We start from the raw sequence: 21,853 nt of genomic DNA, 5'->3' as shown, positions 1-21,853 counted from the left end.
CCAGCCAGTCAGTCTTCTAAAGATATTGAGTTATTTTACTCCTATCCTAGGGCGAGTGGCTCTAGCTCTGTAATCTGCATGTCTGCCTGCTGCTGAAGGTATTAAAGCAACCACTTCATGTAATCGAGCAAAACCCTAGAGAGACGAACAGTATTAACTTGCGGAAGGAAGTGGGCAGACGGTTCGAAAGTCAATTCTGTTTTAAAGTAATGTCTGCTGTTTCATTTGAAAATACTTTTTTTGTGCATATACATATACATAGAGTGAGAGAGAGTTTTTAGGCTATTTTCTCTATCTATCTATCTATCTATCTATCTATCTATCTATCTATCTATCTATCTATCTATCTATCTATCTATCAACAACCCTTACGAAAATGAACCATGGTTTTACTACAATTCACGAGTTCGTCTGCCCACCCAGTCCTGCTGGTTAATGGTAAACGAGCTTGGCTTGCTGTCTTTAATGGAGGCTCGAACCCGTGGCTCGGCTTGAGCGCCTAGTAAAATCCCCCATTCCGGTACTACCTAGAGGTAGATAAACAGAAATAGAAGAGGAGATGGGGAGGTGGAGGGTTGCCGGAAGAATTGACACTGGGACGGCGCAATGAGAACTGCTTATATAGGCTCATAATGATGATTGACAGGACTGAATAATTAGACTCCTCTCCAACCTACATTTGGAACTTCATATAAAACCAAAAAAACATGGTTCTATAGTTAATCCATGGTAACCACAAATTAACCATGGTTTTGCAACACTAAATGAAGTTCCAAACGTAGGTTAGGGAGGAGCCTTATCATTCAGTCCTGTCAATGATCATTACGAGCCTAAATAAGCAGCTCTCGTTGCATGGTCCCAGCGTCAATTCTTCCAGCATCCCTCCACCTCCCCATCTCCTCCTCTATTTCTGTTTTTCTCCCTCTAGGTAGTACCCCAATGGGGGGTTGAACTCGGTGCTCAAGCTGAGCCTTGGGTTCGAGCCTCCATTAAGGACAGCAAGCCAAGTTCGTTTACCATTAACCATCAGGACTGGATGGTCCTAGGGCGAGTGGCTCTAGCTCTGTAATCTGCATGTCTGCCTGCTGCTGAAGGTATTAAAGCAACCACTTCATGTAATCGAGCAAAACCCTAGAGAGACGAACAGTATTAACTTGCGGAAGGAAGTGGGCAGACGGTTCGAAAGTCAATTCTGTTTTAAAGTAATGTCTGCTGTTTCATTTGAAAATACTTTTTTTGTGCATATACATATACATAGAGTGAGAGAGAGTTTTTAGGCTATTTTCTCTATCTATCTATCTATCTATCTATCTATCTATCTATCTATCTATCTATCTATCTATCTATCTATCTATCAACAACCCTTACGAAAATGAACCATGGTTTTACTACAATTCACGAGTTCGTCTGCCCACCCAGTCCTGCTGGTTAATGGTAAACGAGCTTGGCTTGCTGTCTTTAATGGAGGCTCGAACCCGTGGCTCGGCTTGAGCGCCTAGTAAAATCCCCCATTCCGGTACTACCTAGAGGTAGATAAACAGAAATAGAAGAGGAGATGGGGAGGTGGAGGGTTGCCGGAAGAATTGACACTGGGACGGCGCAATGAGAACTGCTTATATAGGCTCATAATGATGATTGACAGGACTGAATAATTAGACTCCTCTCCAACCTACATTTGGAACTTCATATAAAACCAAAAAAACATGGTTCTATAGTTAATCCATGGTAACCACAAATTAACCATGGTTTTGCAACACTAAATGAAGTTCCAAACGTAGGTTAGGGAGGAGCCTTATCATTCAGTCCTGTCAATGATCATTACGAGCCTAAATAAGCAGCTCTCGTTGCATGGTCCCAGCGTCAATTCTTCCAGCATCCCTCCACCTCCCCATCTCCTCCTCTATTTCTGTTTTTCTCCCTCTAGGTAGTACCCCAATGGGGGGTTGAACTCGGTGCTCAAGCTGAGCCTTGGGTTCGAGCCTCCATTAAGGACAGCAAGCCAAGTTCGTTTACCATTAACCATCAGGACTGGATGCGCAGGCGAACTCGTGAACTATAGTTTAACCATGGTATTTGTAGTAAAACTGGTTATACAAATCGTAATCAATACGCCAAAAAATCATGGTTACTATACAGTTTTACTATAATTAAACCATCGTTAATTTTTGCAAGGGATTTTTTTTCTTCATATATCAACTATCCACTACCAGCTAGTGTGTATATCAGTTATTGTTTTAATTTTTCTTGTTACCTCATTTATTATGCATGATGAATTATATAATTAAATAATTCACCTAATGTGTTCTCAAGTCTAAGCACTGTTAATATGAGAGCAGAGCAATTAATTAAGGATATTGTACAATAATTGTGCTTTAAAATCTTTTATTTTTGTTTATTTATTTTCAAGTAAATGTGTTTTTACATGCCAACATCCCTGAGAAAGATAAATTGTTGCAGGATCTCCTCTATTTCGAAAATAAAGGATGTCTGAAATCTGTACCAGGAACAAGAGGAAGAAAAGCAGTTCCAGCCTGCCATGTTGAGAACCTTGATCATCACGATACTGGTCGAGCTTCTAGAATCTAGATCATGTGCTGTGATGAAGCAGGAGAAGGCTGAGTATGCTGAGGTGCTGAATTGCACCTCCTTCTGGTTCAATGACTATTCCCTGCAGGGTTTAGCAGCTAAATTAGAAATGGATTCTGATTAGCTTTAGGTCATTTGTGGATGGTAGATATTCTTATATAAACTAATGAAACAAAATGCTAGGAGGTTTGGGTAGAGCAAAAAACATGCAATGATGCAAAACTATCAAACAAAACTTATGAATACTTCAACAAGCATTACATTTTGAAATTTAAAACAATAAATAAAAATAGTTTTATCCATTTGCTAAACTTATTTTTAACTAAGCGGTTGGATGTAAAATGCTGTACTTAAAATTGGTTCTGCAACCATGACACACATGAACACATGATAGTTCATTCCTATTTAGAGCAGCTCTTTTTGAATATGAAGATTTTTTTTTAAACATTCCACAGGGTTTCTCTGCAGGGTTTTGTTGTGTCCATGCCGTGTGTCATTCCTTATGCCATTTCGAAGCAGCCTCTGGGATGCGTGTGCATGTCCCTCACTCTTCGCACAGACTGGATCTGGGGGTGATGGGCGCCCCATTCATTCCAGTGTTTGTAGGATCCAAATTCAAACAGGTACTGATATCCACGGTAGCCTGGATACTGATATCCAACCCACCTAAAGTAGGAATGAACATAGCATACGTTAATTGATAAGGTGACATAAAATAGGTAATCATCTTTTTGTAATATATAAGAGATGCTAAATCACTTACGTTCCACCATTTACTTTAATGCTGGCGACTCTGTCCTGGAAGCCATAGCACCACAAACTTGGGATGTCTTCTTCAGAAACCTCCATTTTACGACCATCAAAGTGCATGCATTCATACAGACAGATCCTATGGTCCTGTGGGTCCTACATGTAGAAAGGCCATAAGTTTGTTACTGTGTTCCTGTATTGGTTGGTTGGGGATGAAATGGGAAATGGAGTGATGCAACGGTCACCCACCATTCTAACGGGCCGGACAGACATGAGACGATCACAACGGTAGCTGTTGGACCAAGTGTCCCAGCGTGGGTATTCGCCCCTCTCAAGCATGAACATCTCACCGGTCATATCCTGTTGCTCAAAACCTACCCATCTGCAAGATGGTAAAGGACACATGTACTGTAAATGCTCTGTTTACATCTACTGCATTTACAGTATGGAAAAAATAGTGTATTTATGAATCCGATTTTATGATAATCAGTGCTAGTTAACAGTGGTTTTGTGTGACTGATTAGATGTGGAGTTAACAAATAAAAAAAATTACAAAAATAATTTGTATTTATTTTTTAATTTTTCATTAATTGATCTATGGAAAATGTAAAATTATGACGTTTATATTTTTTAAAGGACTTCCCATTTAAATTGCTCCTTTATAACATTACCATTAAAAATGTTGGGGTCGTTTTTTCTATTATGCTTAACGCAGCCCATTTATTGAAAATAAAGAAAGCAAATAAATAAATACAACAGTAATAATATGAAATAGTATTCTAATTTTAAAAAGACAGTTTTTTAATATATTTTAAAATGACAAGATGAATTTTCAGATGAATAGATGAAAGATTAATAGCCATTACTATTATTACAATTTAAAATTATTACAAAGAAATATATATTTTTAAATAACTTAATTTGTCCTTATTTTTTAAAGTTATTTAAATGTATTTAAGTCATTTAAAATAACTTAACTATTTCAGCAGTCATTACTCCAGTCTTCTCTTTAGTGTCACATGATCCTTCAGAAATCATTCTAATATGCTGATTTGTTTTAAGAAAGATTTCTTATTATTATCAGTGTTGAAAGCAGTTGTGCAGCTTAATATTTCTGTGGAAACTGTGATACATTTTATCATTGTTCTTTGTTTACTGTCACTTCTGATCAGTTTTAACATATCCTTCCTAAATAAAAATATTAATTTCTTAAAATAATTGTATCCAAAACATCTGAATGGTAGTGTACATTATTTTTTGTGTAATAATAATAATAATAATCACCATCATCATCATCACCACCACCGCCAAATATTTTTCATTATCCTCTCATCTTATGATTATTATTATTAATATCATGCATATGATTTGTCAGATGAGTACTTACGGCCCACACTCCACTCTGATGGAGCCCACACGGTTTAGCCCCTTGTTACAGATGTTACGACACTGTCCACTCAGCTCCATCATGCGCCCTTGGAAATTCTCATACTCAAACAGATATATCTGATCAGAGAACACACAGTAAAGAGAAATCATTCAGCAAGTGCATCTTTGACATCACACATGTAATGGCAATATTAGATGAAAAAGTGGGAATCTAGTAAGAACATGGCAGATTTGACATACTCTATGGGAGCTCAATCCTGTGGCATAGCGACTACCCATACTTCCTTGTACAGCAGTGTGTGACATGGCTGAAGCTGTTAATAACAGAAGAGAAGTTAAACTTAAATACAAGACTGATTCAAGATTAATACTTTGTTGTAGTCACACATTTTATAGAGAATCCATTATCAGTGTTGGGAAATCAGTCAAGTAAATCTTCTTTACAAGGTCTTTTCTATAAAGTAATAAGTTTGAATCTTCCTTACTCAAATCAGTGAAAAGCATCTAAATCTATATATCTTTACATTTCCCAAATCACAAGAAGTTTATTTAAAGGGCAGCAAAATGGTAATATTGTGAAATATTATTACAATTTAAAATAACTGTTTACTATCTTAATATATTAATTTTTTTACATTTATTCCTTTGATGGCAACGCTTAATTTTCAGCAGCCATTACTCCAAACTTCAGTGTCACATGATTCTTCAGAAATTATTCTAATATCTAAATAATCTTCTTGACTCAAATCAGGCAAAAATATGTTCCCCAAGCAATCTTATTTATAGGACGGCTACTCTGAAATAACTAAAATGGGTTTCTAATTAAATATGATTTTTAAAAAAAGTAAAAACTGTAATACTGTGAAATAGTATAACAATAAAAAAGAGTTTTCTATTTTTAGATATTTTCAGTAATAATTTAATCCTGTTTGCAAAACGGTCATTGCAGTAGTCTACAGTATTATTTATTAGAAATTATTCTAATATCTTATCTTTGTACTCAAATCAGTCAAATCAATCAAAAAAAATTCTATCTCTATACATTCTCCAATCACAGCAAGCTTATTTAAAAGATTTTTGAATTTGGAAAAAAAAAAGAAAAAGAAAAACAGTAATATTGTGAAATGTTATTACAATTTTCTACTTTAAAATATTTTAGAATATTCTTTATTCCTCATGGCAAAGCAGCTATTACTGCTGTCCTCAGTGTTACATGATCCTTCAGAAATGATTCTAATACCTATTAATCTTTGTACTCAAATCAGTCAAAAACATCTATCGCTATACATTCTCCAGTCACAGCAAGCTTATTTAAAGTGTGGCCATTCTGAAATGTCCACCTCCCCAATCAAATCTCACCAAAATTTTGCAGTCAGGCACAGAGCAATGGAATGTAATAGGAGTGCTGGCGAAGGAAAGGATGCCAAGGCCCAAATGTAAAAGGGCTTCATGCTTCGAATGGGTTTTATATACATATATATATGCCAGCAGTACTTCTAGAGCAGAATGAGACCAGGCTATTGGCTAAAAGTGATGGGTGTTTGGAGGGGTTTGGAGTGCAGGCTTATCTCTGTGACCCTGCTGACTCTGCTCATTGCTTTGTTTCAGGCCGCGGCTGGATGTCTGATGTCTACCTCCATCAGCAGAAAGCGTGGTTCTCCACAGCCCCTATCCCTTCAACTTTCTCTCTCAAACATACACTCATTCACTCTCTACAGCACAGCTAGCAATGTGCTGACCTCAGTAGACTGGCTACAGACCTCTCCATTGAGAGAAAGAGGACTTGTTGCCATTGTGTGAAGCTTCAGCAGTTTTATTTGGTGGTTACAGTTCAATTTTAAGTTGTCAAGGATTTGGAGCTTAAGTTAAGAGTAAAAAACAGATGCACAACATTTGCCAGACTATTAAATATTAAACAATTATAAATACTGATGCATGTAATTATTCACACAGTCAAACGCGTTTGACCATCAAAAAGTATGTCTCATTGAAGAACCACATTGACACTTACCTAAAAAGCTGAAAATTGATTATTAATCTTCTTATTTACGCTCCATTTTACTTAGTCATGCACATCCTAGTGCGACACTGGGCCCCATCCATGCAGCCTGCTTTGCATAAAGTCAAAGGAGTGGGCAGGACATGGATGTTGAATGGATGTGCTTGTAATGGATGTGCGTATGTATGCATATGTGTGCGAGTATGTAAAGGCAGGTGGAAGTGGGTCTCTGAATCACTCTGTGGCTGTAACTGTGACGAGAGGAGAGCAGGCGAGTCTCAGTGCAGGATAAAAATTGACTTTTAATGCAGATAACACTTAAAAACCACCATTCTTTGACTATCTTTAGGCTTTTTTGATGGTTGCGATGCTTTTACCAACTATTTTTGAAAACCTGGAAGTCACTGTCTGTGTTGTCTTTGCTGGAACAATCTTAAGTCGAAACAGCTTGCTTGTGTTTATGCAAGCATGTGCGTTTTGCCGTACGCTCCGGTCATATGTAAAAACATGCATGGAATCATTGTGCCTGGCATCCACTCCTGTGGCAGATGCCAGTAGGCACGATGCCTCCCTGGCTACGGCAGATGGCATTGTGAGCTGGGTAAAGCCAAAGGCTCAGTCCAAAACAATGAGGCCTGGGGCAAAGTGCTGACTCCTGCCTGCCCTGTGGCCAATCTTCCCTTTCTGTAATGCTACATATAAATAGAGCCCTTAGTTGGTGGTCTGGAGACCGTTGTGTGGAACTCCTGAGCGCTTGCAGCTATTTGTTGGGTAGGTCAGGTAAGCCCTTCATGGTTGTCCTTTCAGCCACTGTGGTCATCTTGTAGCATGCTTTGCAAACTCAAATGAGGGGTGCACTATCATGTATACACAATTAAAAACTCAAATATAGCAAGCATATTCGTGGGCGTTTTTGACAAAATATGCATGGACACTTTTTTTTGTCATATTGGCATTTCAGAAAATTGAATGTAAAACAACAGATTAAATTAGTATTAAATTAAATCAATTAAATTAAGTTAAATTAAATTATTAAATTGAATTACATTAAAATGATTTTTATTGGCATTTCAGAAAATTAAATGTAAAACAAAAGACTACATTAAATTTAAATAAAAAATTTTTATTAAAATGTATTTAAAATAAATAAAGATTAGGCATTCTGTGCTTTGCATAACAAAACATTCCTGACATTGATAGTTTTTTTTTAATTAAAAAAAAATTTTTTTTTACTAATGCTTTTGGCTAAATCTGATATAATCTATGCAATGTGTAGGTTTGTGTATACTTTTTGTTTAAGGCCTCATGTTTTGGCCATAAACCTGTCTTTTCTATTTCAGTAAACAGTGGTTTTATTCTGTTATGTTTGGAGTATATCGTCTAAATCATAAATTTTGTTAGGTCTAACTTATTGGAGCAACAAATGCATTTGGCTGCCATATCTTTCTTGTTCATTATCCTCAGGCTATTTGTACACTTGCCATAAATGATATAGAACCCACACCTTTTTTTTTAATTCTTCAGGTCTATCAGCTTTGAGATATCTTCAAGGATGGCTCTGACTAATCCCATGCCACTTGGGCCATGGAAGGCAAGTAAACACTTGATGGCTATGAAATCATGCAAAATGCTATTGAATGCTTTGAATCTCTGTTATGTCTGTGAATATGTGTATAGCTAACTGTCTATGACCAAGAGAACTTCCAAGGTAAGTGCATGGAGTTCACCTCAGCCAGTCAGAACATCATGGAATGTGGCATGGACAATGTCCGCTCTCTGAAGGTGGAGTGTGGCGCGTAAGTCATGCACTCACAGACACACACATCTAAAAGGAGCCCATGTTGTTGTTGTATTATGCCAATTTTCTGTGTACATGTGTCTATTTAAACAGCTGGGTGGGCTATGAACACTCCAGCTTCTGTGGGCAGCAGTTCATCTTGGAAAGAGGCGACTACCCTCGCTGGGAGTCTTGGAGTGGCAGCAATGCCTACCACATTGAGAGGTTAATGTCCTTCCGGCCAATCTGCTCTGCTGTGAGTCTGAAACCATGTCAACTTATCAGTGGTGAAATGATTTTCCAGTCTCTCCAAATAAAATACAATCTCTCCCATTGTTATGATCTGTGCAGAACCACAAGGAGTCAAAGATTACCGTCTTTGAGCGGGAGAACTTTATTGGACACCAGTGGGAGATAACCGATGACTACCCCTCTCTCCAGGCCATGGGCTGGCCCTCCAACGAGATCGGATCAATGCAGGTGCAAAGTGGGGCGTGAGTACCATACTTGTCTCTCTCTCTACACCAGGGCTGTCCAAACCTGTTCCTGGATGGCCACTGTCCTGCAGAGTTTAGCTACAACCCTAATTAAACACAAATGAACCAGTTAATCAAGTATTGCATTCAAAAATCAAAAACTTCTCTACTGTATAATATGCAAAAAAAAAGTATGTCTGAATATATACAGTATTCGGAAAATAGCAGGTGAAAAGTAACTGGACGACCTACTGTTTCCAACAAGATTCTGAAGTGTGCATTTGATGGACACTGCGCTATCCCATGAGGCCATAGGAGAGGATTTGTCAATGGCAGTAAAACAACACAACTGAAGCTGTAGGTCACATGACCATATTAAGATGAATTTTTACAAATGTTCATACTTGTGCTGGGAAGATTACTTACAAATTGTAGTCTGTTACTGATTACAAATTACATGACGCAATTTATAGTTACTAATGTAATCTGTTAGATTACTAATATATCCTAAATATTTTTGATTACTTTTAGATTTCTTTTGACCTAATTTGCATATAACATAAATTAGATAGGGATTATTGTGTACCACATTGATATAAAAAAAGAAAAAAATATACATATTCCATTTATTCCATTGTAATCAACAATATGTAGTGCATTAAACATAAAAAAATGCACAGGTTTTGTGAGTTGATGAAAAGTTAATAATTAACTAAATCATACAAATGTAAAATTAAGATGAATAAATTATTTTAAAATATAAAACCTAAATGAAATGATTAAGTAATAAAAACAGAAATTTAATTTAATATGTTTACCTGCATGTTAATGTGACCATTAACCATCATCAGAGAACTGTGAATATGCAAATGTGATACATTTTTGAAAAATTAACTTAAATCTCAGGGGTCTTCGTGTAAATATTTTAGGTCAAACAAGTTTGGCTGACAAAATAGTTTGGGATTCTCTGCATTACATGAACAAACATTAATGAACATGAAAACAGCAATGACTTTGTGACATTACTACACAGCACTGTTCATATTAGATAATTTTTTAAAGGTCGCAAAGTAAGTTCAAATTCAAATGTAGCACCTAATCAGACAGTATGCGATTTCAGATGCACTGAAGGTCTTTAGACTCACTAGAAGCAGGTTGGAGCTAAAATCTGCAGGTTGTTAGTTGGACACCCCTGCAATACACAATTAGATTCAGGTGCTGTAATATTTGAGATACTTGGAATATTAGGGATCTCAGTTTGCATTTGTCATGTGTTTGTCATGTAGCTGGGTTTGTTATCAGTACCCCGGTTACCGTGGTTACCAGTACATCATGGAGTGTGACCACCATGGCGGCGGGTACAAACACTACAGGGAGTGGGGCTCCCACGCTCAGACCTTCCAGGTGCAGTCCCTCCGCCGGGTTCAGCAGTGAGGCCAGCTCACCCAGCTTGCCCAGCTCCCTTCCTCCCTCGCCCACCTCCTCTTCCTCCTTCACCTCTTCCTCACCTCCACCCCTTCATTCTGATCCCAGCAAGCCCAGCACAGGCTGAACGTCTGGTGCATTCGGTAGATGTTTACAGCGCTTTCTTCTTTCTGCATGCCGTCTATTTGAAAGAAAAGAGTGAGAGGAAGAACTCAAGCGGACCGATTCTGTGAGCGGCACAGTGGTGTGACTTAAGCTTTGCTCCTCATCGCTGTCATGATGCAGTCTGTGCAAAAGAGATCAATAAAGGTACACTTATGGAAACTACCTATTGTGAGAGTTTGTTTGATGCATGTAGTGTAGTTTCAAGCTTTGTAAAAAGGCCCAAATTGTAATGTCACAAAATTGGACCATCTTTAACACCAAAATATCCTATAACTATTGTTAAAAAGACTTAATGACCAAGGGTTTTTGAGTACTGGGACAAAATAGGGTAGGGACAAAAGAGGCTGAAAATAAATAAAAGTTCATTTATCAAGGAGTTATTGTTTTCACCTATTTTTTGGTGCAGTGTTGGTTTTCCTTGCCTGTCACAGGTCATGATGACATGCAAAAACTATGTACCAAATATTATAAATATTGACAATTCACTTCGAGAAATTAATGAATTTAAACTACATGTTGGATTCAAATGATTTTTAGTTTAATCAATTGAATCATCACAATCAGAATCTTTTTTTTTGTTGACAAAATGATTATATTCTGTGTATAATACATGTATTAGAAGCTGCAGCCAAATTTTTTTTCTGGTGTTTACAAAATCTAAAAAAATGACCTTTTGACCTAAATGGGAAACCATGACCAATTCAAATACCACATGTATTTGAAAATGAAAATTATTTGAAGAAAGTAAAGAGGTAAAAATATCTGTTTAAGCAGGGGCGGCCCAAGCCTTTATGGGGCCCTAAGCAGAATTGTATTTGGGGGCCCCCCTCGGTGTCGCCAATACCACTGATTATTGTCAATGCTTTATTATTCACACACTATAAATCTAACTCACCCATTATCAGTTTTATTTATTTTAGCTGTGTTGCTTACATCATACCAATGTTTTTACCTTTCTGTGATATTTAATTGTAACAGTAGCAAACCCACAAGAGTTGTCATGGGTTAATTTGCACTTTAACATTCAGTGTTACAGTACTAAGTGGTATATAAAGTGGTGTACTGAAAAGTAGCTAAATAAACCAACAGACAATGCATTTACAGAAAAGAATGTTATTTTAACAACATAAATTATTATACACAGCACCAAGCCATCTGTACATAAAAAACAACAACTCTTAATCTATAACTAACTAATTGAGGCATAATGATATTGGAATATACTAGCAAAGACCCCAAAGGTAGGCAAAGGTAAATAATGTTAAGCTGTTATTAGTACCAAGTTTATGAAACAGAATTGTTGTATTACAAAAAAAATATACCCAGAAAAGTTATTTTTACACAGAAGACAAAAACTTTAATCTAAAATTCTATTTACACTGTTAAAATAGCAGGATTTTCTGCTATTTATACTACTTATTGCAAATAGTGCAGTTATCTGCACCTCAGTATTATAGAACATTATAAAACAGTATGCAATAATAACATATTGAGTGTAAATTTTAATTTAAATTATTAAATGGATGCCACCTTATTGGGACAATAAAGCCCTCCCTACACCTACCCTAACCCTACCCAATAATTTATTTTAAACTTTTTGATTATTTCCTTCATTTTCATTGAAAATAAATGATCGCCAAAAGGAGGATTCGAACCCGGGTCGATCGCATCAAAATGAATAAGTCACACGTTTTACCATCTGCACCACTGGAGTTGACAACTATTGACTGTCTTTTGTATTGTTCACTATTATTACATGTTGGTGGGGGCAAAGTTCATGTGAATAGCCTCTGCCAACAAGGCGGGCTATTTGCGCTTAGTAAAATAGATACTCCAAAAAAAATCAAGCCATTTCATGTACTCTTGGGGGCCCCCTGGTAAGCAGCCGATTAGGTCGCTTATGCCTTGGGCCGGCTCTGTGTTTTGTTCAAGTTGATATGATTCTTTAGGGTCTTAATGAAAAGTCTGTAACATAGTTTGGTTAAAATTTCTCAATGATAGTGTAAAAAACACCTTTTTTTACCCTGTCAAAAACAGCTCTTTTCAGAGCAAGCAGATTTGTAGCTTTTTCCTTTAAATGTTAATGAGCTCTGCTGACCCCGCCTCTCTCTTCCGAGCCGCTCTCTGAGGGACTGTTTACTTTAGCTGCATTCATCGTGAAACTTGCTAATTAGTACATTATTTAGGTAAGGCGATTTGCAAAGATTCGTTAAAAAAACCTTACACTCAATTCTTCTGTAGGCGAAGCTGGATCACGAATGATTCCGGCAAACATAGAGGCATTTATGTAGATCGGGGGTGCATTCCCTTCAAAAACAAACATAATCCCCTGCATCTTCAGCGGCTCAGATGTCTGGCGTAAATGACGACTGCTATGTTAATTATTACATCCAACAACAGAGCACCTCAGTCGCTTAGGAGTCATTCTTGTCTACATCTGCTCCGGCGGTGAAACAATGGCGGACTGATGACAGCTCACTCAGGGCGGGTCTGAGGTAAGACACCAGTCCAGTCTGTGCTGAAATGCTACTGTCAATCAAACTATCGTGGGAGGGGCCTGTCTGTGTGACGTCACACAGACAGGCATCTGAGATTGGCTCGATTTGAGAAAGGGGTAAAGATTTTAGTAGATTAACAAAAAACCACTGGGTGGATTTTTATCGTTTTAGGGTGGTTGTGTACACACACTGCCAACACACATTTCAATTCAAACAACTTGTAAAAGTGCATGTAGCATTATATGACCCCTTTAAGAACATCAATATCTTTCCACACATTTTTCACTGTCCTGCAGATTTGAGCTCCAACCCTTATTAAACACAAATTAACCAGTTAATGAAGTACTGCATTCAAACACTTCTCTATATAGTAAGCAAAAAACAGTATGCCAAAAGAGAAGTATGTCCAAATTCACAGCATTTGAAAAACAATAACGAAAAGTACCTGGATGAACTGCTATTTCCGATGAGATTCTGAAGTGTGCGCTTATACTTTACTATCCCTGAGGCCATGGGCAAGGATTTGTGAACGGCAGTAAGGTGATGCAACTGACAATGTAGGTCACATGACCATATCAACACGGCGGATGTAGTTCATCTGAATTTCATTCATACCCATATTCATGCTCAGTGCTGGGAAGATTATTTGCACTCTTAAAAATAAAGGTTCTTTATTGGCATCAATGGTTCTATGAAGAACTTGAACATCCTTGGAACCTTTCAAATGCAGAAAAGATTCTTTATAGTCAAAAAGGTTCTTTAATTTTTTTTAATGTTTTTCAAAATGGTTCTTTTAGGAACTGTTCACTGAAAGGTTCTTTTGGGAATCAAAAATGGTTCTATGGGGTCACTGCAAAAACACCCTTTTGGAACCTTTATTTTTAAGAGTGTACACATTGTAGTCTATTACTGATTAAATTACATGATGGGATTTGTAGTTAGTGCTGTAATCTATTAGATTACCAATGTATTCTGATTACTCTTCGATTACACTGTAAAACATTTCAAGCCATTTCAACTCATTATTATTTAGTAACCACACAAAGTTCCACAGAAATTTTACACTCAGTCAATTTCTGCCTTCAAAGTGTTGCCTGAATTGTTATTTTTTTAATTGGCTCAACCTTTACTGAAATAGTTTTATAGTCCATTCAACTAAAATTATTTAATTGGTCAAAGATTTAGAAAACTACAGCAAATTGTGTCAATTTAACCATTCACTCCATGTGTTTCATATGTTACCTCAACTAAGATGTATTATTTGGGCATCATAAGAAATTGCTGTGGAGCTAGTTATTATATTTTATATTGAGTTTAAGAAAATTTATTACCTGGTGTCTTATCAATCACTAAAACACACACATTATACCACATAATAGCCTTTATTTAATAATAATCTGCATTGATAACTTTTGTCATACAGACTAAACATGCAGGCTTAAAGGGATAGTTCAGAAAAAATGAAAATTTGCTGTTAATTGACTCACCCTCAAGCCATCCATTTTTTTCTTCAATTGAACAGTAAAGGACATTTTTAGGTGAAAACATTGTCTTTGAAAACATTGCAATTCATAAACTGCACGTGTCTGGCTGCCGGCTTTTGAGAGTCAAATAAACATATACAGACAAGACCAAATTACCAAAGGCTCCTGAGGACACATTGAGGCCTTATGAAGCTAAACAATCAAAACCTGGCAGCCACAGACGTGCAGTATATGAATCACCAAGGATCACCGTTAAAGATAAAAATCTTCTTAACTGTTCTACTGAAGAAAAAAAAGTCACTGACATCTGGAATGGCCTGAGGGTCAATAAAATAACAGCAAATTTCTATTTTTGGGTGAACTATCCCTTTAAAGTGCTCCAGTTGTCAAACATTACATTTGTAATACAACTGCAAAATTTATTTTAAACATTTGTTTAATGAACTTAAAGACTAAACAAAATGTTTGCAAACAAACATTTACAAATAGTACTACTGTTCACAATTACATCTTTAAAATGAGGCAGAAGTCAGAAAAAAATTAATTAACCAGTTGTTACAGTTCAACTGAACTGAGTCAAGTAAAGTCCAGTCACTGTATTTACATAGTGCTTTTTACACTACAGGTTGTGTCAAAGCAGCTTTACAGTATTAAACAGAAAAATTGTGTCGAAGGAACCAAAACTTTGTTCTTCTCTGGCCAGATGAATCCAGCAGTTTAATTGCAGGCTGCAACACAGGTCAGATTGTGCAGAGGACTGGTCTGGTTCCTGTGGTCTTGTCCCGATAGCGGTCTAGGTGACGAGGTCTTCGGAGGGGATCTGTCTCTGGGGCTCATCTAGTTGTCATTGGCTCCTCTGACATTCAGAGCTGTCGAGGGCGTCTCTAGGTCCTGATCCACCATCTGATCTGGATACAGACTAGATCTGGTGGCTACGGTGACCTCGAAATAAGAATGAGACAGTCTATTATTAGCGTAGATTAGGGTGACCATATGTGCCATTTTCCCAGGACGCGTCCTGGCCAGGATTTCTATATTGCCTAAAATATCTAGGTTTTGGCTTTGTTTGCGTGTGCAGACCGATGACATATGACATCAAAATACCATACAGATGATTCCTTATGCGTTCAAAATGCTCTCGAGGTATTTTGATGTCATACACAGATCGGTCTGCACACGCAAACAAAGCCAAAACCTAGATATTTTAGGCAATATAGAAATCCTGGCCAGGACGCGTCCTGGCCAGGATTTCTATATTGCCTAAAATATCTAGGTTTTGGCTTTGTTTGCGTGTGCAGACCGATGACATATGACATCAAAATACCATACAGATGATTCCTTATGCGTTCAAAATGCTCTCGAGGTATTTTGATGTCATACACAGATCGGTCTGCACACGCAAACAAAGCCAAAACCCTAGCGTAGATGCCACTGAGAACAATAAAGCACATTTTAAATGTAGTAAACACTCTAAACTTTTACACATTACCTTAAGTCTTAGTGCTGAAAGTACACACACACACACACACAATGTAGTTGCAGTGGAGCAGTCTGGTCACATGGCAGTGTTTGGAGCCTTAGAAGAAGTGACTGGTCAGCATCTGAAAACTTGTAATGATGAGAAAGCACCAATGAAACCTTTGGCCACACCCTGATGGAGAAATAAAATACAATTTATCTCAAGAAATGAAATGATGCCTTTTAAATCATTTAAAATGTAATACCAGTTAATTAAATTTGTGATAAACAGAAGTTGCAACCATTTTTTTTGGCACAAAAAAAAATCTCAATCCATCACCATCACACAACACAGGGAGCACTGATGTTGACTGTTCATTAGTTGCAAGGATTTGTAACAGAACATGCACATTAGAAGTCTACCTTAAACAGCATTAAAATAATATAAAAATATGCCTGCCTGTTGATGATAAATACCAGTGGTGACGATTTACAAATTGATTGATCAATTGTCCCAATGTTTACTAAGCCATGGTCTCTTTACCAGTGCAGGCCTCGTGTGCACGATCTAGTGATTCACTACCTAGAGATGCAGTCTGCTTTGATAACAGCCGTGTGAAAGGATTCAGTAGTTTATTCTCGTTCGGAACGTTCGAGACCAGAAACGCCGTGTAATCCGCCCCGTTTGAAAAGAGCCTGGTTGTTAAGTCACGTTTAATGTCGACTTTTAACTTCACGGGACAATTGTAAAAGTTTGCACACGCAAAAAACCATTCAACACGCCCATGTTAACTTCAAATAAGAGTATTACTGTGGTTTACATGACACTTTCCGCTATATTTAACACCATATTTTTGTTGTATTCAAATTGGTTTATTTTTCTTTTCTTTTGGTCTTGGGTGTCCTGACGTAGAGAAACTGCGCCACCCAGCGCTTGTCAGAAGTTAAAGCCCGGAAGCTGTAGCTGACAGTTATGAAAACATAAACACGATAACAGGCGGGACACATGTGCTCTCTCCTAAACTTTGAAAAACTGCAACATCCCTTAATTAACGCGCTCAAAGGAAATAATGTCTGTGCTGTTGTCAGTGCTGGTCGGTGTGCTTGCTGCATACATACTGATTTATTACAGCCTGTTTAAAGGAGCCAGATTTAAGAGCAACGTGACGTTAAAGGGAAAAACCGCAATTGTCACAGGTTGGTATCATTTCAATGCTTTTCATATTAAACAATCCAATCCAACTTAATACCACTTAAACGTAAAAAAACAGCTTACTAACTTAGATTGTCACTCGATAGTGGTTATACCTTTATACAGTTATATTTAAGTACCACTGTCAGTAGTACTAAAGTACAATACATTTATATGATTTGCTAGAATTTTTTATTTTATATTAATTATGTCTATGTCTATTGTAATTAGTTTGCTGAACATTAGAGGACATTTAACACTGGCTCAGGGTTGAGTAATCAATAATCTGTATGCAGGGAGTAATACAGGCATTGGCAAAACCACAGCCTTGGATCTAGCCAAAAGAGGGGCCCGAGTGATCCTCGCCTGCAGAAACAAAGAGAAAGCTGAAGTACCGCAATTGTCACAGGTTGGTATCATTTCAATGCTTTTCATATTAAACAATCCAATCCAACTTAATACCACTTAAACGTAAAAAAACAGCTTACTAACTTAGATTGTCACTCGATAGTGGTTATACCTTTATACAGTTATATTTAAGTACCACTGTCAGTAGTACTAAAGTACAATACATTTATATGATTTGCTAGAATTTTTTATTTTATATTAATTATGTCTATGCCTATTGTAATTAGTTTGCTGAACATTAGAGGACATTTAGCACTGGCTCAGGGTTGAGTAATCAATAATCTGTATGCAGGGAGTAATACAGACATTGGCAAAACCACAGCCTTGGATCTAGCCAAAAGAGGGGCCCGAGTAATCCTCGCCTGCAGAAACAAAGAGAAAGCTGAAGTTGCAGTTTATGACATAAGAAAGGTGAACTCATCTCCTAACCCCAGTTCCTCCAGGTTCTTATAATTTCTCTGATACAAGTCTAAAAGAAATACATTATGTATATCCCTCAGGAAAGCGGGAACCCTGAGGTGCTCTACATGCACCTGGACCTGGCCAGTTTGAAGTCTGTACGTGATTTTTCAGAGACTTTTCTGATGAGTGGACTTGCTCATTAACAATGCAGGTAAATTGAGAAGAGTTTCATTGTTTCTGAAATGTTGTTTCAGGGAGTTTACACATGTCATGTAGTTCAGTTCTTTTGAACTGGGTCTAAAACGTAAATTATACATTTAGTCCTGGTTTGCTTAGCGTTCACACTGTCATTTTTAACTCTGAACCTAAAGATACAAAACAAATGGCATAATACAATCAAACATGATTGGACAGCTTTTATGACATGTACTGTATTTTACGAACTTACCAATCATCTAAAACTGCTGCATGCTGGGTCAAATGCTCTTGTTGTATGTGTCTACTTCCACCATTGCTTGCTGTAAGGAGATGATGGTTCCAAAGCCTATATCTAACTGTAATTGGCATCATGGCTCCTATGATGAGAAGAACCAGATTTGCTTGAGGATTCTGTCTTATTTTTGGATTGTTTAGATGTCTTGGTCCATACCATACAGTCTATGGTCCGTACGTTGCATTCATATTTCAGTTGAACCACACCAGAGTTCTTTTGGAAGTATACTGAGACTCACCAGTTAAGTGGGTTTTGGTCTGCTGCTTGTTTGTTGCACACCAAGGTTCGGATGGCAGTGTTCACACTTATTTAAATTAACCGCACTAACAGAGCAATTGCACCAGAGTTCATTTTAATCAAACCAAACTAGCCACCTGTAAACACACCCTCAGTGTGTGAGGTTTTCTCTCTAGGTTTTATAGCATCAGGCAGAACTGAAGATGGTTTTGGCATGGCGTTCGGTGTCGACCACATGGGCCACTTTTTGCTGACGCTGTTGCTGTTGGATCGTCTAAAGCAGGCAGAGCACGCGTCATCAATGTGGCCGACGTGGTGCATTGGCTGGGGTCTATGGACTTCAACCTCCTCAACACACACAAGGATCTGGTCACGGGTCAGTCATCCTGGCAGGAGTTCAGAGCCTACTGCCATAGCAAACTGTGTAATGTGCTCTTTACCCGTGAGCTCGCAAACCAACTGGAAGGGACGAGTGTCACTTGCTATTGCCTGCATCCAGGTTAGTGAGGCATTTTTTGTCTGCTATCATGTCACAAGTATTATTATTCCTTTTTTCCCCCTACATTTTCTTCATTGTCTCATCTTTATAGGTGTTATCGCAACTGAGATCGGTCGAAATATGGGTGTGCTGCAGAAGCTGCTGTGTGGCCTATCGTGAGTGAGCTCACACAGGTTTGTAGAACAGAAACAGAGAGACCACCAACAGCTTTATGAGTGTGAGCTTCTGAAGTTCTTCATATAATGTCTCTTTTGGTGTTACAGGCATATGCATAGCTGAGGTAGCTTTTGTATTTGGTATATAATGCTTTAAAATATATTGTTGTTTCAACACAATATATTTAAATTATGGTAGCACTATCTATCTGTCTGTCTGTCTCTCTGTCTGTCTTTTTCTTTCTCAAATTTCATTTCTTTGATAGTTTTTTAAATTGAATTCATATGTTTCATAACTTTCTTTCCTCCTTTCTTTCATATCAATCTATATAGATCTTTATCTCATTGGTACATTTTAAGAATGTTTCTATCTCTGCACTATATCTTTATGACAGTGCTATTGTTATGAACATGCATAAATGTTTTATAATTTTTTTTATAATCATATTGCATCCACCATTAAATTTTTTTTTAAACATGACCAATTCAAATATCTCATGTATTTGAAAATTAAAATCATTTGAAGAAAGTAAAAATATCTGTTTAAGAACATCAATCTCTTTCATGTATTTGAACTCGTTTTGCCTGGTCTGAAAGGGTGTTGTACTGTTTTGCTTCACTGGGTGGCAGTAGCATGTCACATTTGGCGACACAGGGCGACACACCCTGAAGAGTCTGTAGAGACCTCTGTCAAGATGACAGTCATTAGAATAAAGTAGGTTAGATTACACTGAGAATTGCAGAAGTAATTTCATGTAATATTAGAGTTTGCTTTTCCACTGAATGAAAGAGGGCATCAGGGGCTACAGCCATTCAGTGTGATGGGGTAACCAAAACGAGGACTTGTTATATAGACCCTTACCCATATCCATTCATCTTCAACAGACCCCCCATTCCTAATAGATCCTTTATCTCAAACTGGGATTGTCACATTTTTGACATTGTGTAGACCTAGCATCCTGTTTATATATGCTGATATATGATATATTCTCTGCCTTGAGAGTCTGTACACTGTCCAGGTGGATGAATCTGGTTTCATCCAAAACATTTTTCCCAATCTCTTTTGTGCACTATTGTTTTCTAGCCTGAAAGTTTCATATTCACTGACTGTCACTCATGCTATTTTTATCAAATGCATTGTGTTGTCATGTCACTGATCGTGCCAGTCATGTCTCGGCCTCCTCCGTGTGTTGGTTCTCATGCACGGTAAGTGTGTAACTGCACCATCCCCTTCGATTCGTTTTGTAGAAGCAAAACACATTGATGAGAGACGGCAGGTGTTTACTTTGGACGCACTCCCGAGCTCTTTGGCACAGTACTTAACGACTGGATTAGTGCATCAATTAGCAATCACTGCATGGGAGGAGCCTGATTGATCGAGACTGCTGCTGCTAAGGCTGGGCGTGGGGCATGCTGGGGCATATGAGGGTGGGAAGCAGCTGTGTGCGTGAGAGACTGTAGTGGCCAGCTGCTTGAGAATTAGTTCAAAGGACTAATTTCACTGCATAATAGCAGAATAAAACCATACAGACTTTGTTGGTCTTGTAAGGATATCACATGCATACCTGGAACTGTCACGTGATTGTGATTTGACAAAGCCAAAGTGTCTTTTTAAAATATTTAAAACAACCTAGAGATGGCAATAATATAACAATATTTGTATTTGTATTTAATCAATATCAATAGTAGATATAATGTATTTCATTATTGTAATGACAACTATTATTAAACTATATTTAATTGCCATCATAATAAAATAGTATATGGTAGCATAGAATTGATTAAGACCAATTCAATTCAATTCAATTCAAGTTGATTTGTATAGTGCTTTTCACGATACAAAATTGTTGCAAAGCAACTTTACAGCAAATTAAGTTTCTACAATATGTAGTGGTAGCGTATCAGTGGTGACTGTCAGTTAATGTACATATGGCAGAAATGTACGGAAAAATCAATTAAAGACGTAATCAAACAGACGATTAACACCATTAACAGCAATTATTATATGATGCAATCAAACTTATAGCAAAGTTGGGTAGTTCTGTATGTTCTTTCATGGTTGGCATCATGAGGTCCTCTGAGGGGTTGGCATTTTCTCTTCTCAGGTGTTCTGGATCCAGACTGAAGCTTGTGTAAAGCCTAGTTACCACGGGATGTCAATCCCAGCAGAAACAGAGAAACAAATAGAGACATAATTAGCGTAGCTGCTGTTCCAACCAAGCAAAATTGATTTGTTTAACCCAAACTAAAGAATAATAATTTGATAAGATATAACTGCAGTACAAGATTATGAGATGCATTATTTGAATGCTTGGCCAAAGAGATGTGTCTTTAATCTAGATTTAAACAGAGAGAGTGTGTCTGAACCAACTATATTATAATGTGTTATGTCTCATAAATAAAATATATAATACGTTTGAAATAGTTCAAATAGTTGTCTCATATATATATATGTATATA

General features: G+C 37.3%; 2 protein-coding genes, 1 long non-coding RNA gene and 1 pseudogene across 4 annotated transcripts in view; 3 read left to right on the top strand and 1 right to left on the bottom strand.

The window, feature by feature from the left end:
- The window catches only part of LOC107548574 (uncharacterized), a 7,571-nt gene extending 2,531 nt beyond the window's left edge, over window positions 1–5,040 (top strand). The window contains exon 3 of the long non-coding RNA XR_001604477.1: window positions 4,976–5,040. This is a non-coding gene — a long non-coding RNA (uncharacterized lncRNA). The remainder of the gene's footprint in view (window positions 1–4,975) is intronic.
- crybb1l3 (crystallin, beta B1, like 3) lies at window positions 3,005–6,188 on the bottom strand. The gene is made up of 6 exons (XM_016229293.1): window positions 6,085–6,188; window positions 4,966–5,039; window positions 4,724–4,842; window positions 3,586–3,718; window positions 3,350–3,492; window positions 3,005–3,252 (listed from the first exon to the last, which is right to left on the bottom strand). The coding sequence occupies exons 2-6, from the start codon at window positions 5,029–5,031 to the stop codon at window positions 3,087–3,089; spliced, it is 627 nt and encodes a 208-aa protein (XP_016084779.1). The 5' UTR covers window positions 5,032–5,039; window positions 6,085–6,188; the 3' UTR covers window positions 3,005–3,086.
- Window positions 6,189–7,434: 1,246 nt separating this feature from the next.
- LOC107548573 (beta-crystallin A3) lies at window positions 7,435–10,729 on the top strand. 2 transcript variants are annotated; one of them, XM_016229298.1, is made up of 6 exons: window positions 7,435–7,504; window positions 8,249–8,315; window positions 8,402–8,520; window positions 8,616–8,757; window positions 8,853–8,995; window positions 10,264–10,729. In XM_016229298.1, exons 2-6 carry the CDS (start codon window positions 8,277–8,279, stop codon window positions 10,409–10,411), a joined length of 591 nt encoding a protein of 196 aa, XP_016084784.1. In that variant the 5' UTR covers window positions 7,435–7,504; window positions 8,249–8,276; the 3' UTR covers window positions 10,412–10,729. The 2 variants fall into 2 exon arrangements, with proteins under 2 accessions (XP_016084784.1, XP_016084785.1); XM_016229299.1 differs by having other exon boundaries at window positions 7,441–7,495.
- Window positions 10,730–16,977: 6,248 nt separating this feature from the next.
- LOC107548570 (dehydrogenase/reductase SDR family member 13-like) lies at window positions 16,978–19,508 on the top strand (annotated as a pseudogene).
- The last annotated feature ends 2,345 nt before the right edge of the window (window positions 19,509–21,853 follow it).

The sequence above is a fragment of the Sinocyclocheilus grahami genome, unplaced genomic scaffold (genome assembly GCF_001515645.1).
Source record: "Sinocyclocheilus grahami isolate Dianchi unplaced genomic scaffold, SAMN03320097.WGS_v1.1 scaffold350.1, whole genome shotgun sequence".
NCBI classification, from domain to species: Eukaryota; Metazoa; Chordata; class Actinopteri; order Cypriniformes; family Cyprinidae; genus Sinocyclocheilus; species Sinocyclocheilus grahami.
This window is presented reverse-complemented; position numbering and strand designations above follow the sequence as displayed.

Bases quoted from the DNA above. Each gene is read 5' to 3' on its own strand.
- crybb1l3 (XM_016229293.1), bottom strand. From the start codon at position 5,031: ATGTCACACACTGCTGTACAAGGAAGTATGGGTAGTCGCTATGCCACA. The intron at 3,719-4,723 runs GTAAGTACTCAT...ACCATCTTGCAG, and splicing joins ATCAGAGTGGAGTGTGGGCC to ATGGGTAGGTTTTGAGCAAC. The intron at 3,493-3,585 runs GTGGGTGACCGT...TTCTACATGTAG, and splicing joins CTGTCCGGCCCGTTAGAATG to GACCCACAGGACCATAGGAT.
- LOC107548573 (XM_016229298.1), top strand. From the start codon at position 8,277: ATGGCTCTGACTAATCCCATGCCACTTGGGCCATGGAAG. The intron at 8,316-8,401 runs GCAAGTAAACAC...ATATGTGTATAG, and splicing joins TGCCACTTGGGCCATGGAAG to CTAACTGTCTATGACCAAGA. The intron at 8,758-8,852 runs GTGAGTCTGAAA...TGATCTGTGCAG, and splicing joins TCCGGCCAATCTGCTCTGCT to AACCACAAGGAGTCAAAGAT.